This window comes from Oncorhynchus clarkii, chromosome 5 (assembly GCF_045791955.1).
Source record: "Oncorhynchus clarkii lewisi isolate Uvic-CL-2024 chromosome 5, UVic_Ocla_1.0, whole genome shotgun sequence".
Classification (NCBI taxonomy): domain Eukaryota; kingdom Metazoa; phylum Chordata; class Actinopteri; order Salmoniformes; family Salmonidae; genus Oncorhynchus; species Oncorhynchus clarkii.
The window spans coordinates 61,355,455-61,370,994 of NC_092151.1; the positions used below are offsets into that span (position 1 = coordinate 61,355,455).

General features: G+C 44.2%; 1 protein-coding gene across 3 annotated transcripts in view; it reads right to left on the reverse strand.

Moving 5' to 3' along the window:
• Nucleotides 1–13,463, reverse strand: part of LOC139409149 (midnolin) — a 31,032-nt gene extending 17,569 nt beyond the window's left edge. Inside the window, exons 1-5 of one of the 3 annotated variants that reach the window (XM_071153915.1) lie at nucleotides 13,287–13,463; nucleotides 13,096–13,173; nucleotides 9,890–10,117; nucleotides 7,912–7,999; nucleotides 7,622–7,684 (exon numbers count right to left, since the gene is read on the reverse strand). In XM_071153915.1, the coding sequence (XP_071010016.1) occupies nucleotides 7,622–7,684; nucleotides 7,912–7,999; nucleotides 9,890–10,110 (372 nt within the window). In that variant the 5' untranslated portion in view covers nucleotides 10,111–10,117; nucleotides 13,096–13,173; nucleotides 13,287–13,463. Of the gene's footprint in view, nucleotides 1–7,621; nucleotides 7,685–7,911; nucleotides 8,000–9,889; nucleotides 10,697–13,095 lie in introns of those variants that run through there. The other 2 variants (XM_071153914.1, XM_071153913.1) reach the window with 2 other exon arrangements.
• Between the last annotated feature and the right edge of the window lie 2,077 nt (nucleotides 13,464–15,540).

Below are 15,540 nucleotides of genomic sequence, written 5' to 3' on the forward strand. Positions count from 1 at the left end.
ACACACAAAGCCAAAGGCCTTGAGGGAGTCACAGAGCTGTGTTTGATTAGGGGGAGGGGGGGGGGGGTAGAGCGAAGAGATGGCAGTGTGTACGGGGGGATGACACATCAGTGTGGCTGTGTTGAGAGAGAGAGAGAGAGAGAGAGAGAGAGAGAGAGAGAGAGAGAGAGAGAGAGAGAGGAATAGAGAGGCATTCCATCTCCGTTTAAAGACAAGTGTGGATTATTAAAAAACACACCAAAATGAGATAGATGATGCGTTCATACCGAGCTCCCAACTCTGCATGGCAAACCTCAAATTAGTCAGATACGCAAAACTCCCCTCTCCTGTTCTGTCTCTCTGTTTTTCTCCATCCCTCACTCCCTCACTCCCTCACTCCGTCACTCCCTCTGTACATGTGTCACTCCTGGCCCTATTGTCTCACTGGTTGACTCAAAGCCAATTCTGAAGTTCTCACCTAAACCCCATGACCCAGCCTGTGTTTCACACACGTAACACCGTGTGTGTGGAGACCTCCCCTCTTTAACCATCTGCTTACACACCGCCAACCGCCCACCACAATGTTCCCATTAGATCAAAATGAAAAAGGCCACGAGCCCACATAAAGAAATGCATTAAGCGACCTAAGAAATGGCAGGAGCTACAGAACTCTCAGCCTGCCCTTTAAACCTCTCACTCTCAGGTCTTTGTGGTCCCTGCCTTATTTTCCCCTCCAGAAATAAGTAAGGAACCCAAATAAGCCCCTGGGCTCAGAATTTCAGCCTGGGTCTGATTAGTCATTCTGCCCTCCGTGTCAGATCGAAAGGGGAGGACAGGGTGAGAAATGGGGCAGGCTGCATATAGGAGCCGGGGGTGGAGCCAGGGGTGGAGCCGGGGGTGGAGCCACGGGCTGTGAACTGGAACACCTGAAATAGGTCAGTCTCCTAAGAGATAGGAGGTAACACTAACAGCTACAGTCGGGGGGGTACATACTACAGGAGAGGATGTTGAAACCATAATGTAAAAACAGCTCAGATAGAGTTTCACTAACTAGAAAACCTCAGTGGTTACGGCACATCCCTGTCCATACACGCCTTTCTGCTCTCTCGAGACAAGTCTGTGTGAGGTTGATGTCAGGGACTAAAAAAATAACTAAGCAGACAAAGAGCCTCCATCAGAGTCTTAAGTCTTCAACCTCCACCTTCCTTCGTCCTTGGTGTCTTTACAAATTCCAAAGCCCTAGGAAGACAGCCACTCCAGTAGTGGGGGATGGCAGTGAGCCTGAGTTACGTTTAGACAGACAGGAATGGCCGTTTCATTGTTCCTATCATCCTGACTCAGCGACAGTGGCTTGTGGAAGCGAAGAGCAAGGACAAACCATAAGAACAAGGCGTCTGACAAAAGCGTTGTCTTGAACGGTATATTTCGTAAACAGTGCCGTGATAAGTCAATGACAGCCTATCTGTTAACTGGGTGTTTAAGAAGATACAGAGACACCTGGTTCTGTTCAGATCAACATGACCTCCGTCTGCCATTTTGTTTTTGTTGTTGGGGTGTCATTTTGTGTAGCTGTAGCAGCAGGCTTCGGTTGCTATGCAGTGACAGGAGGATATGATAAGCAGAGACCGGGGAGGAGGGAGAGAGGATGGATGGGGGGGGGGGGGGGGGTGAGGGAGAAAGAGAGGATGTAGAGAAGGGGGATGGGGGTAGGGTGTCAGAGAGGAGATGGTGGTGGATGGTGATGAAATATTCAGTGAGAGTGTGACTCTGCCTCCTTTTCTCTTTTTTTCTCCAACTCTGCAGTTGACAGTTTTATTTATTGGGGTCCCTGTGGTTCAAGGAACTCATTTGCAGGCGTTCTTCCTTTGCACACTAAGCATACTGAGAGAGAGAAGGAGAGACGGATGAAAGGAGGGAGGGAGAGAGAGAGGGAGCTGGGAACAGGACTGAGCTGACATTCATGAACAACTGAGCAGCATTTGCGTCAGAGCCCAGAGAGGACAGGGATCTGTGGAAGGGTTCAAGCGAAGGAATCGCCCTTCTCCTTCAGCTGCATTACGGCTGAGTAGCTCCTGGTCAACCTATCAAACAGATAGGTGAAGGGGGGAAGAGGAGGTCACAAACCAGCTTATTAACCTGCCTATCGACCCAAATGTTTTGATCGCACTGGGAAACTATTGATACGCTCCTTGTGCAGACAGACGCTGGGTAAAGATGCAATAACAAGATTCTCAAAAGAGGAGAAAAAAATCAATCATGCCACAAATCCTAAAAAGCAGGCCCCGTCTTCAAAGGACCCATCAATGGCTAACCCATCAAAACATAAAGCGAAGAGGGTGAATGAGTTACAGTGAACCAGCTGGCTATCAGCGAATTTGCCCAGCTGGGTGAAAAAAAAGAGACAGAATGGTAAAGTTCATAATGATAAGGTTCTTGGTTCCACCCCCCCCCCCCATCCCTCCAACCCTCTGGCCCTCTACATTACCTCTGCTTGCAGCCAAGCACAATGGCTTTGAAGGTTCTAAGGCAACAAAGGCAAAGCAATCCAGTCTATTCGCTCTCCTTGACGTATTACATCTCCTGCTGCTATCGCGGGTGCATCCCTCTCTCATACACACTCCATTCTCTAGGAGATCAAAGATGGTGCAACACCAATGCACAAGGTCTTTGATTCCAACTGAATGAACACGTTCTGACTAGTCTCTGCAATAAGGGTGGCGGGGGAGAGAGAACGAGGGCCAGGCTTAACCACATGCTGGCTCTACAACAGGACACAACATTGAAAGGAACGTAGATGAATAAAACAACATTTGGAGTAGATCCCCATTCATTATTATTCGGCAGCGCTGAGATGCGGCAGCCGGTAGAGTTTGTGTGTACTATTTACACAGAGGGAGTACAAAACAAGAGCTATATGCGATGCCATCATAGCAAATGAACATGACAATTACACTAGGTCCAACGGGTCTCAACCCATCGAATTTAGAATGAGTACATCAGCCGATGTACATCATGAGCCGATCAAAACATAGTCCGCAGGCCTGATGCCTTTGAATGGTGGTGAGAAAACGAAACCCACCCAACACCTCCTGTACAGTTGTGTTGTGCTAATTACCTACATGTGACATTGGGCTATTTTTCTATCTGTTGTGATATTCCTGGCTTCCACCGCCTCCCACACGCTAGCCCAGTCAGTCACGATCATCATGCTGCAGGGGCACTTGAAGCACAAAGGAGGCCAGCGGATGAAGAACAATGACGGTCACGACACAATACACACAGACTTTATTTTCGCTGGACACACACGCACTCACACAATCTTTGTCACGCTCTCTCAAATACAAACACAAACACAAATACACAGAAACAATAGGACAAAGACAATATCTGCAAATCCATCTCCCCCGTTTCTCAAACACACCTTGGCACCCCTCCTGTATGTGCCCGTCTGTATCAGAAAGAGATGACACTCCACCAGCTAGGGTTTATAGGTCACGGAAACAAATAGTTCCTCTATTCACTATTGTCTTTCAGTCTTATAATATACCATTCGATTTACACATTCTGCTCCAAAATTATTTATTTATGTAGCCAATTACGAGAAGGCAAGACAAAAGCTTTGATTTGACACAGTGAGACAGCAGGCCGGTTTTATAGATGGGGAGATGCTCTTATATTGACATGGCAAGTCAGTAATTTTTCAATTCTTTCCACTCCCAAATCCTCAATACAATTAAAGAACAATGATTTCCAGTAGTGTCTGACTGGCTGATTAACTACCATCTTGATGAGGTGGGTATAGAGCAGGGGTCTGGAAAAAGACACATATTGACCAATTGCTTTGAGCAGTGTGCTAGGCACACAGGCACAGACAGGTACACACACACACGCACCACACACACAGTTTATGATGTACTTCTAACACATGAACAGAATACCTTATCTAGAAAAGAACTTGGACAATCTGACTATAAGGTGGAGGTGCATGAACGGACCATTTAGTAATAGCCCTATGACAAGACAAGGCCTTATCGGAGCTCCATCACCAGCACTCAGAACACTTCTCTACTACTCTACCTCAGAGGTGACCTTTTCTCCTCTCCCCCTCCCTCCCTCCCTCTGCTCATCTCCTCATCTTTGAGTCACGCCTGTCCTTCCAAACATCCTCCCTCCGTGGCTCAGAACAACCTGTACACAACACGCCACAACGCCCTAAAACAAATCGCCGTGACTCACCAAGGCCACCTATGGCTCCCGCCTTTCCGTCCCACATCCCCCCTGCCTGGCCTGGCCCACCAAGCTCCCTGGAGGAGGGGAGCTGGTGGAAATGATGAGAGGGGTGACCCAGAGGTGATCCTCCACATAATGTTAGATCCCACTATTAGCATCTATCTGTTTTCAGACACAATGACAATGCTGAATCTTTTTCAGAGCCCAGCAGAGGCTGGTGGAGGAGGGTGTTGGGAGACAGAGGGACGAAAGAGAGAAAAGGTACAGCAGAAATGTAACAATGTACTCCTCAGGGACCTGGCCAACATACAGCCTCCCCAAAGACAAGCTGTGTTCTTACTCCACGAAAATATGTCAATCTTCTCCTCCCTGCCGTCCTCCCTCTATCCTTCCAGCTGGGCTATACATTGATTTTGAAACGGCATCATAGCACTGTTTTACTTAATTGGCTCCAGCCTACATGGAAAACAGAGTCATCAGGGAGACCTTAACCTAACTTAACCTGACCTTAACCTTGACTCTCAGTCATTGTTTTTGTATTGGAGGGTTGGTCAGCTTGGCAGGTTTTGTGGACTGGACTGGGTTAAAATGTGGAACAAAGGGAGATGTGGGGGAAGGGGAGGGCAGTGCATGGGGGATGGTTAGGTTAAGTGGCAGTAACAGTTGACGATGCTGATTATACTCAACCACGGTAAGCATCCCTCTTCCTCTCCCTAGATAGCTACCATATTTCTCACAAACAGACCAGTAGCTACATCGCTCTGAGTCCAAGCTCGAAGGGGGCTTTCATTCTTCCATCAACAGAAGCAAGCCTCTTAAATACAGCCTGCTGCACAGACAGACACTCTCTCGGGCTCAACCTAAACCTATCTCTGGCAGACAGAGGGAGAAAACCAGCCCAGTCTTGATGGACTGTCAGGAGGTGGTGGCTTAATGCAGATTAGATGTCAGGAGAAAATTTGCCTGGGAAAGCCAAGAAGACGAATTAAGAGAGCCAGTGCCCTTGATAGAGGCCAGCCTTTTCTGTCACTGTCTGAATATAGCAGGAGCCTACTGGAACCAGTGGGCAGGCATTAGGTAGAGAACAAAACTTGCAAACCACAGCACATTCAAATGATAGGGCTGTAGACGAGTTGTTAGAGAGAGAGAGAGAGAGAGAGAGAGAGAGAGAGAGAGAGAGAGAGAGAGAGAGAGAGAGAGAGAGAGAGAGAGAGAGAGAGAGAGAGAGAGAGAGAGAGAGAGAGAGAGAGAGAGAGAGAGAGAGAGAGAGAGAGAGAGAGAGAGAGAGAGAGAGAGAGAGAGAGAGAGAGAGAGAGAGAGAGAGAGAAAAGGTCCTCCCTTTCCATGAAACACTTTCCCTCTCGCTCTACGGAAGTCCGAAATAGATCTCTCCCTGGAAGCCACCTGGCTGGGCAGGTTGTGGAGTACTCCTCTGAATCCCAGTATGAAGCAGGAGAATACTGGAAGCCGTTATCAGCTGGGCTTCTATGAACACACTGAACTTCCTGGTACAAAACCTGATCTCCAATACCGACCAGACTACACATAGTTGGGGGGAGGGAAGAGTGCGACATAGGGGGACGTTTAACCTACCACTTTTCCTAATGTTACCAGCCAGCAACTAGCCACAACATCTTCTCCCTATGGCTATTTTTGGAATCGTAGGGGTATCTGTTAACCTATCAGACACATTTAAGAGCTCAGTGCATTGATTGATTTTTGATAGCCTCCAAGTTGGAGGAGGAAATGAATGGGAAAGCTCTTGTGTTCCTATTTTCTAATCTTACCCGGTATCTGTAATCTCTCCCCAATCTATATCATCCCATTCCGCCTCATGAATTATGAAGTGGGAATCAATTCTCCTAGATAAAAAAAACCCACATTCAATCTGTTTCATACGGGTTTCTTCCTTTACTAAACTTTCATTGTTGGCTGTGCATATGAGCACATTGAATGACTCACCAGGAGACATGAATAGTGCCACCATCTCACGTTCTTACAGTAAAGTCTTGAGAAACAAGGGGCAGGCTTGATGAAGAAGGAAGTCCTACCAATGTGACTCATAATGACTGTAGGGCCTAACTACTGTACATGCCCTTTCCTGCTGTCTGCCTGCCCCGTGAGAGGAGGAGAGCCGAGGCGAGGGCAACAGGTCTTGACTACAGAGCTGTGGAAAGTCAGGGCACAGACTGTTTGATGTTGGCACTGTTGAAGTATGGGAAAGCCTTGCCTAGTGGAAACAGTCAGTGTTGGCCACCCGGCAAAGTCGTAACGCATGATGATAAAGGCTTCCAGCCCAACCAACCCCCACGCACACACACAAACGCACTCACTCATCTGTCGTCACCGTTGTGCTGTGCGCAGGCAGGCTAGGCGCTGAGATCACACACACAATAAAGCCAGGATTTCCAGTGTAAAAATATCAGCGGGAGAGAAGCCACACTGAGGTTTTGACATGTGTTTAAAGTTTTTGACTTTACCAGCAGCCCTGCTGGAAGGCTTTATGTTCTCAATCTTTATCATCTTGATGTTACTTGAGAAAACTTGCTACTTCAATGTCACACAAAACCTCAAAATATAGGTGTGCAACTAGTCCATTTTATTGAGGTCGTATCTAACATTGGTGACATATTTTTTACTGCAACTATTACGTGCATCACAGAGACACAGCACACCTTGAGTCAGTCAGCTGCTGAGACAATACGTCATCGCTGTCTCTCTCTCTCTCTCTGAGGTTGAGGAGGTGAGGTGAGATCAGATCTTATCACTTTACATTCAGTATTGATCATATCAGTGACTCAGACCAAACCAGTGACTCATATTCATGCTGTATTTCAACAGTTCCAGAGAGGTACATCGAGTTCTTGGCCACTTTGTTCTCGTGCATGCATTCTATGCTTCCAGGAACGATAGGCTAATATTGATTGAAATGCCTATCTGTCAATTGAATCTCTGTTTATGAGTTTAGTGTATAGCTGTGTTGGCTTCCTGGAAACATCTCTCTGAGTCTCTGTGGTGAGAGGAGAGCCAGAAGGGAGAGCCAGTCAGGGCTTTGCACAAAGAGGGGGGGGGGGGGGGGGGGGGGGGGTGACTTCACTCTCAATCAGGCCCATGTTGGGTGGGGTTTGCTTGGGCTTGCTTGTTTAAGAGGCTAAGATTACACATGGGAAGAGTCTGGTGTAGCAGCAGCCTGTCTCATATATGAGGTCTTCTCTATACTGCTCCAGCTTCACATGCAAACAGGTCTCATGCACTTTAAAACACACTGCTTCTTTTCAGGGGCTATCCGTTTAGGTTAAACCAGCGGTATGTCAAAGCACTTCTGAAATCATTAGATGATCTCCAACGCAGGGCTACTGAACGGTCTTCTCATGAAGGTCGCTTAAATACCATTATTTGAGAGAGTTCTTACCTGAGTTTCTGTTAAACTCTCCAAAGCTTGCATCACTGACTGTTCTGGTCTTGATGCTTGAGACTTCAAAGAAAGAAGAAGAAGAACGACATTATTTACTGGTAAGTCTTAGTAGACAAAGGAGAAAGGCTGAGCCTTGTGCATTCAAAGATGACTGAGAGGAGATCAACACAGACTTAATTACCTACATTAATCTGTCTGATGCTATTAACATGTATTATCTTGAACCCAAACAACCCCCCAGGGCGTTTAGCAAAACACACACAGATGAGGTGTATAATTATCCTTACCATTAAGCCTGCTTCAACTGTAGGTACAAGGGTTAACTTGCTCCCATCAGAGATCCCTAGGTCCTGGAGTTTTCCTGAACTCAAACGCCTAAGGGGGAGAAATAAATAACCATATTAGTTTACAGTCAAACTGGCATTTTAACTGATTAACTGACATGACTCTATTCACATTTCAGAAGCGCCAACCTTTGTGCAGTTAGGTGAGTCTTCAAAATGTATTTAGAAAAACAACCTGTATGAAAGTCTGCTTGACGGAGAGCCGGCATATTGATCCGCTGTCATACACTATTTCAATTTCAAGTAGTGGGGCTTGACAACTGTTAACAGTGGATATTTGACACCACTGCCATTGCCTGAAGGAGAGGACTATTTTCTCTCATGATGCTGGACAGGAGGTTATGACAACTTCTTGGAGGACAACAAAATCTGAGAGTTGAGGGTTATGACCTCTCCATAGTTTGGTCCATTCATGTTCACTATTGGAGAACCATGAGCATGCAATGCCCTACTCATCATCGGTTGGAGACAGGTTTAGGTGTGTTCTCTGATGACAGTTACTGGAAAGACTTTCCAACACATTGAAATGGTATGTAACCATAGGGTGATCATTTGCATTTGAAATGTTTGGACATAACATGGCATTTGTTTCTGCACAATGCATTTTTGTACAACTAACGCGTTTAGGAACACTTTTAGGCCTACGCCTATTTACTGAACAGCCATGTCATTTGTCATTCTGAATGGTCATTTTCAGGACCTCGTCATGTCAAAAAAAAGAGGTGGAAAAAACGCGAGGCTAGCGGAAGCGTTGTGAGAAGCACAGTACAGTGTGAACTAAAAGTCACACCTCCAGTTGGAGAAAGGCAGTCAGCAGCGCATAACGTCAGGTATTTGGAGAGAGGATTTAAAAAATGTTCTCGGTTTTAAGGCCTGATGTGATTTGGAGGCGATTACACCGGGAGACATGGGACGGGTGTTATTTAAAAGCACACAAAAAACAATGCGACTGGTTGATTTGACAGTACAAAGACACCTTTAACATACCAACTCCCCTCCCCTCCATTGTAATTTAACGCACGAAAATTCGACTCAATTGAAAACCAGCTAATATTACAGTTTCCGTTTGCTTTAAAAATAAATAAATAATTACAGTGCAGATAGATTGTAGATTGTGACGCGTTGTTAAACTATCCCCATTGTTCTCGAGTGCTCCTCAATTCAAAATGGCAAATACGTGTTCTCCCAATTTTCTCCAGGGGGGTTCCTTGTAATAAAACGTGAGCATAAACCAATGCATATGCGTTCCCTGGTGTGAGAGGAGATTGTAGAAAGCTGGGTGTAACCATAGATCATGAAAGAGAAGGAATTAAAGAGATTCCTTGTGCTTCGCCCTCATCTAATCTTCCCATAACCCCAACCATGGAATAAATGCAATTGTACACCCCACTTACGTATAGCATCAATTCGATTCTAAACCCAAAGCCTCTAAATAATTGTGTATTTATTTAAGACCAAATCCTATGTTCAGACAAACGGCAGCTGGATAAATAAAGTAAACACGCACTGTATGCATTTAGTTCAGCTGTTAATCATTTGTATAATATATTTAATCATTAATGGTATGGTATGTATAATGACCGCTGAAGGAGGCAATGCAATGTGCCCCACGACTCCCTCATAAATACTGCTTCAAACCTTGACTGACAAATGTGCGTCTCCCATGCGCAATTCGATACTTGCCGCACTGGCCGGCTTTAATGGTCAATAGCTGCTTAGCTTGAATACAGTGCTGCTGATATGACACCTATGCCATTCTTGAGCTACACAATGTGTTACAGTTTAAATAAGTGCAAAATATAGACATCATTAGAAATCCATGATTTGTACAGAGCAAATGTATGTACAATGTAGTCTACTATATCATGTATGCACATAACATTTGACCGTAGGATATGCTGATGTTTATAGATGTACTCACGTTTCTTTATGTAGAAGGGTGAGTCTTTCTTTTGGTACTTTGAGTCTCTGAGAAAGCTTTCTCTTCAGTCCTTCCACAGTCTCCTCCAGGGGAAGAGAGAGCTCGAAGCGTGTGCCGGTTGTGGAATGGATGTACAAATTCATGGAGGGTTCACTCGGGACGGCCTCGCAAGACGGAGCCCCGCGGCTGGTGCAGCTCCGGGCGCTAGGATGTTGGTCCATTCGATAGCTTGTGGTCAGGGGGGAGACAAGGCGAGTGGAGCGGGGTTGGAGAGAAAGAGCAGACCCTTTACACAGTGTCCCTTGTTTTCAGAGAGAGAAACTGCTTGCATTCAAAAGAAAGAAATATAATCTCTCTCCCGGTGTCTTTCTGTCACTGTATACCGAGTCTGAATAAACCAGTTTTCCCTCTTCTGATTATATAATGAGAATATTCCCCGAACGAGTCTAATAGAGAAATACTTTGTTGCGCTTTTCTTGTGCATGCGGCTTGCTCAAGAGATGTTCCAACTTCCACTCCAAATGTTCCAGATTTTTAAATGCTACAGAGGTGGATGAATGCCAGGCAGCTATACTAGTATCACAGGAATATACCAAGGACCATCAACTAGAACTATTGCCTTTCTGAGAGAAAATGCGCAATATAGGCTATACCTCTCTGTCCTTATTGTTTTAAATGAATGGGACTGAAAACTGCCTTGAAGCCAAATACAAGACCTACAGAATGCAAAAGCCTCATAAGATTAATACATTAAAGCTCTCTGCTGCGCACCCATGCCCACCGCAGCTCCAATGAAAAATCGACACTGAGCATTGTCACAAAGTAGCTCACTTCCACCACGACAAAAACACGCCTACAGTCCGCAGACATTCTACCCAATCACAAGAGAAGTCCTTTAGGACGCTGTTGATCTAAACCAATGGCAAAAGTAGATTCACACCCACGTGGAGGACAGATTTTCTCTTCCACACCATTTTGATCACAAAAACCAATCGGTTTGAAGGGGGCTAGGCCTTGGAGCGTCACGCAATAATACGATAGTTCCAGCCCACTCAGGCAATTTTAGGCCATTCATAATATATTACAATCACAACATATAGCCCTATAAGTGGTGGAATTTCAAATCCTAAACTAAAGGCTGCTGTAATGAAAACAAACTATGTCATATTCTTACATAGATGCTTTATGTGGGTAGGACTTTAAATGTAGGATGATGTTTTATTATCGGTTATGCAGACTACAATGGCAGCAATGCATGTAGGTTGCCACATTGTCCATATCCTATAACTATGTTATGTATATTCAATGTTGCGCAATCTCAAGTTTCACATGTTGGCTGTCATCGTCATCATTTATAGTACAGTGCTGACGTCATTTCCTTCCTTCTAACCAAATCCAAATCCATTAGAAGGTAATCGCGCGCGGAATGCAAATAACACAATAAACCGGGTATTCTCTTCAGGAAGTGCGGTTCGGCATCAGATCTTTGAGATATCCTCGGGAAAGAATATGGACACTTGTGACAAACAGGGCTCGGCTCCTACGTCATGCATTCCCTACAATCAGTTTTACAAGAAAAAGAGCCCATGTTTGTTACTCAGATCCACCTGATATTCCGTGCGTAGGCCTACAGGTAATTGCGCATTGCCAACTGGTTAGAAATTATCCATATGTTTATCCACTGGACTTCTCTGAAAGCCCATACCCTTCTTTCTGCAACACAAACTCACATACCATACTTGGGCGACAGATATGCGTGTCAACTGCTAAATATCACAGACATCAGGTTACTTCAGAGAAGTGCTTTCTCAATTTTTCCTCCTGGAAAATCTCACTGGCTTGGGCTACATGGCCATAAGAGCTACAAGAGAGAGTGTTTAATTGGGCCACCACTGTACATTCACCTATGTACAGTAAAGGGAGAAATATGTATATGTGTATTCTATGTAGGGCAAATATCGACAAAGGGCGCTGAATAAAACCAGATACTCGCTCGCCCTCCAGTGGTCAATGTGGGCACTTTGGGAGGCTGAATTTGACAGGTGAATCCCGACCCTGTTGACCCCTAGGACCTAGGCGGTCTACACACCTGTTGTAACAGGTTTTTGGCACTATAATCTGGTTAGAACATCGAATCCACAAGAACTTAATCTTGTTTTCAGGAAAGGCAAGTGTGTTTAGGAAAGACAAGAAGGCGTCAATGTTGAAGCACACATTGCCTATTGTTGCAGGTGTTTTTAACAAATTTGTAATTTATTTAACTAGGCAAGTCAGTTAAGAACATATTTTATTTTCAATGACAGCCTAGGAACAGTTGGTTGACTGCCTTGTTTAGGGGCAGAACAACAGATTTAAAAAAAATATATATATATATTTTTTTACATTGTCAGCTCAAGGATTTGATCTTGCAGCCTTTCGGTTATTAGGCCAATGCTCTAACCACTAGGCTACCTGCCGTCCCTTGACAATAGAAGTAAGCTAGCCTACCAGTAATGACCCTCTGAGTATAGGTACAGCTGACAGAGTCGGTGTAGCCTAATGATATCATACCACAGACTGCGCTTGATGTCTATAAAGAGAGGTAGGTTGTGTTGCTTATATTGACATTATGGGTGCTGTCATCAGCTATCCTATAGGTCAGGGATAACCACCCCTGTTATTGTCTGCAGATGGCAGGTAGCATCAGTTGACACATCAATTGAATCTTGCATAGCCTACATGTAGTTGTAGAATTTTGAAACTCTTAAAAGTTGGCAAAAACAACAGTGAAATGTGATGTAAAAAACATGAACAAAGCCGTTCCCCGCACCTGTTTCAGTACAAATCTGACGGGGCTGGAGAAATATAAACAATCTCAAATTCATAAACAGAGCTCTGGATGCAAGGACTGACCATCCATGTCACAATTATAGTTTGAACCATGTTTTGAAGCTATATTGTGTTTGTTTACAGTTACTGTGTTTATTTGGGGTTCTGATAGGGTAGGACAGTTGAACTGAGCTTATGAGGCATTTATTTCTAAGTTGTATTCCTCAAGAATCAATGTGTACATATTCATTTACAAGTCCAAAAATGAATGTAGCAACTGCAGATTGCCCCTTTGAGTCAAAGCTATTAAAACTATAGAATCATCATTTACCACATTATACAAATTATGAATTATGACTATAGGTTTGACATGATTCCAAAGTCGGAATGGAACTTACCAATTATTGTGGCGAGAACTTTAAAGCTTTTGTTTTTCAAACACGTTTCCCCAGATTTGGCATGTAAATCTTCCCAAACTGAGAAACACAGGTATGTCCAGTTAGCATCCACTGTGACAGTAAGTTCTCAGACAAATCTGTGAGTCTTCACTGTAGTAAGGACCAATCTGTAGCCTATTCCTCTTGCTTACCACTTGAGTGTCTTAAAATTCCCGTGTGATGTTTGCGCATCGGTGTCTTTTGTACTACAAGCACAATTCGGAAGATGAGGCACCTCTTGTCCTAGCCCTCTAGGTCTAGGATATGGGTGGAGAGTAATGGTTCTTGATATGTCAGCATGTGATTTAAGGTAGCCACGGAATTCCGCCTCACATGCGAGTTCCTTTCCAAGACCTGCTGCCTGATTCGTTCTCCACTATCGGAAAGAATGTGCTTGCACAAAGGTTTAAATCGCTTCACGGGATTGGTGGGGTCTCTGTGGGAGTGCCTCTACGGTAGTCTAAACAAGGGTAAGAACTCTAATCCCTCTCAGGACAAGGTCCTTATAAATCATATTCAACTGACTTACGACCTTAACAAAAAGTAAATTAAGTATAGAGATTTCAGGGGTGTAACCTTCCGCTGACGACAAGAAAGAAAACATTCAAAGAAGAAAAAATCTCTTGGCAACCAGTGTAGGAAAACACAGTGCATGGTTACAAACTCACCTGAATACAAATAAACAAAAGTTATTTCAAGCAAATGACCAGTTCTGCAGGTGATAATATACCTGGCAATCATCAAACAATGGCAATCCTATACCAGGAATTGGATTTTGACACAGTTATTACACATTCAATATACATTAATACAAGTCCCCCATTGTTCATGTGGTACGTGTAGATGTCAGTTTGTGTGCAGACTTGCCAATAAACCCTTAAATGAAGCCCATCAGTAGATTTGATGCAGTAAGTTGCAGTGTAGTCAGTATATGGTAGGCTAAAAATGTATTGTTATTCATTCATGTGTTGTTTCAGTATCAAATCCAATCCAATCAAACTTTATTTAAAGTGTAGGCCTATTTAATATCGCAACACACTTCACATTAAAACAATAAAGTATGGGAGCACACTGTACAAAAATGCCAATGTTGTTTAAAACACAGTTGTGTGATTCAATATACCTGATGCCCCTTATTTTCTTAAAGACAGGGTGTTGTTATTATGCTCACTAGTCTTGTTGAGGCAAGTGAGGCCAAAGCATTTTAATGATGAACCTGTACCCACAGGCGTAGACGCTGGTGGGATGACTCTGAGGGAGTCACAGTCCCAAACATCACGACTCAGTCACATCACAGCATGCTGAGTAAGCCTCTTCCCAGCCCAGAGAGAGAAGGAGGGGTGGGGGGAATCGGGGGAGGGGGGAGTGAGAGAGAGAGGGGAGGAAGAGAAACAAGCACCACTGTCTGCTGCACTGTAAAATAAAATCTAGCTGTTTCAACTAATTATTAAGAAGTAACTGCTTCCACAGCCTTTTTTTTTGTTTACTCAACTTTTCGGTCCAAGTGTTACCTGAACAAACCAAAAAATAGTTGGCCCAAACCTAGCTCCAACAACATAGCTAAGGCAGTAGGAAGCTCTCTCATCCATTTATACACAGATGATACAGTCTTATACTCAGCTGACCCCTCCCCGAATTTTGTGTTCAATGCTCTACAACAAAGCTTTGTTAATCTCCAACAAGCTTTTTCTACCCTTAACCTTGCTCTGAACACCTTCAAAACAAAGATCATGTGGTTTGGTAAGAAGAATGGCCCTCTCCCCAAAGGTCTTCTCATTGGACCCTATGATCACTCGGCTACACAGCTGACGCCTGCTGAACTCTTCATTAACACGGCACTTCATTTTGTTTATCTGTCGGCCCCAGCCTCAAACTCAAGCCCTGTGTGTAGCTAACTGACCCTCTCTGCTAGAGGTTGACCGATTAATCGGAATGGCCGATTAATTAGGGCCGATTTCAAGTTTTCATTTTTTACACCTTTATTTAGCTAGGCAAGTCAGTTAAGAACACATTCTTATTTTCAATGACGGTCTAGGAACGGTGGGTTAACTGCCTTGTTCAGGGGCAGAACGACAGATTTTTACCTTGTCAGCTCGGGATTCAATCTTGCAACCTTACGGTTAACTAGTCCAACGCTCTAACCACCTGCTTTACATTGCACTCCACGAGGAGACTGCCTGTTACACGATTGCAGTAAGAAGCCAAGGTAAGTTGCTAGCTAGCATTAAACTTATCTTATAAAAAACAATCAATCAATCAATCATAATCACTAGTTTATCTAGCATTTCCTGTGTTGCATATAATCGATGCGGTGCGTATTCGCGAAAAAGGATTGTCTTGCTCCAATGTGTACCTAACCATAAACATCAATGCCTTTCTTAAAATCAATACACAAGTATATATTTT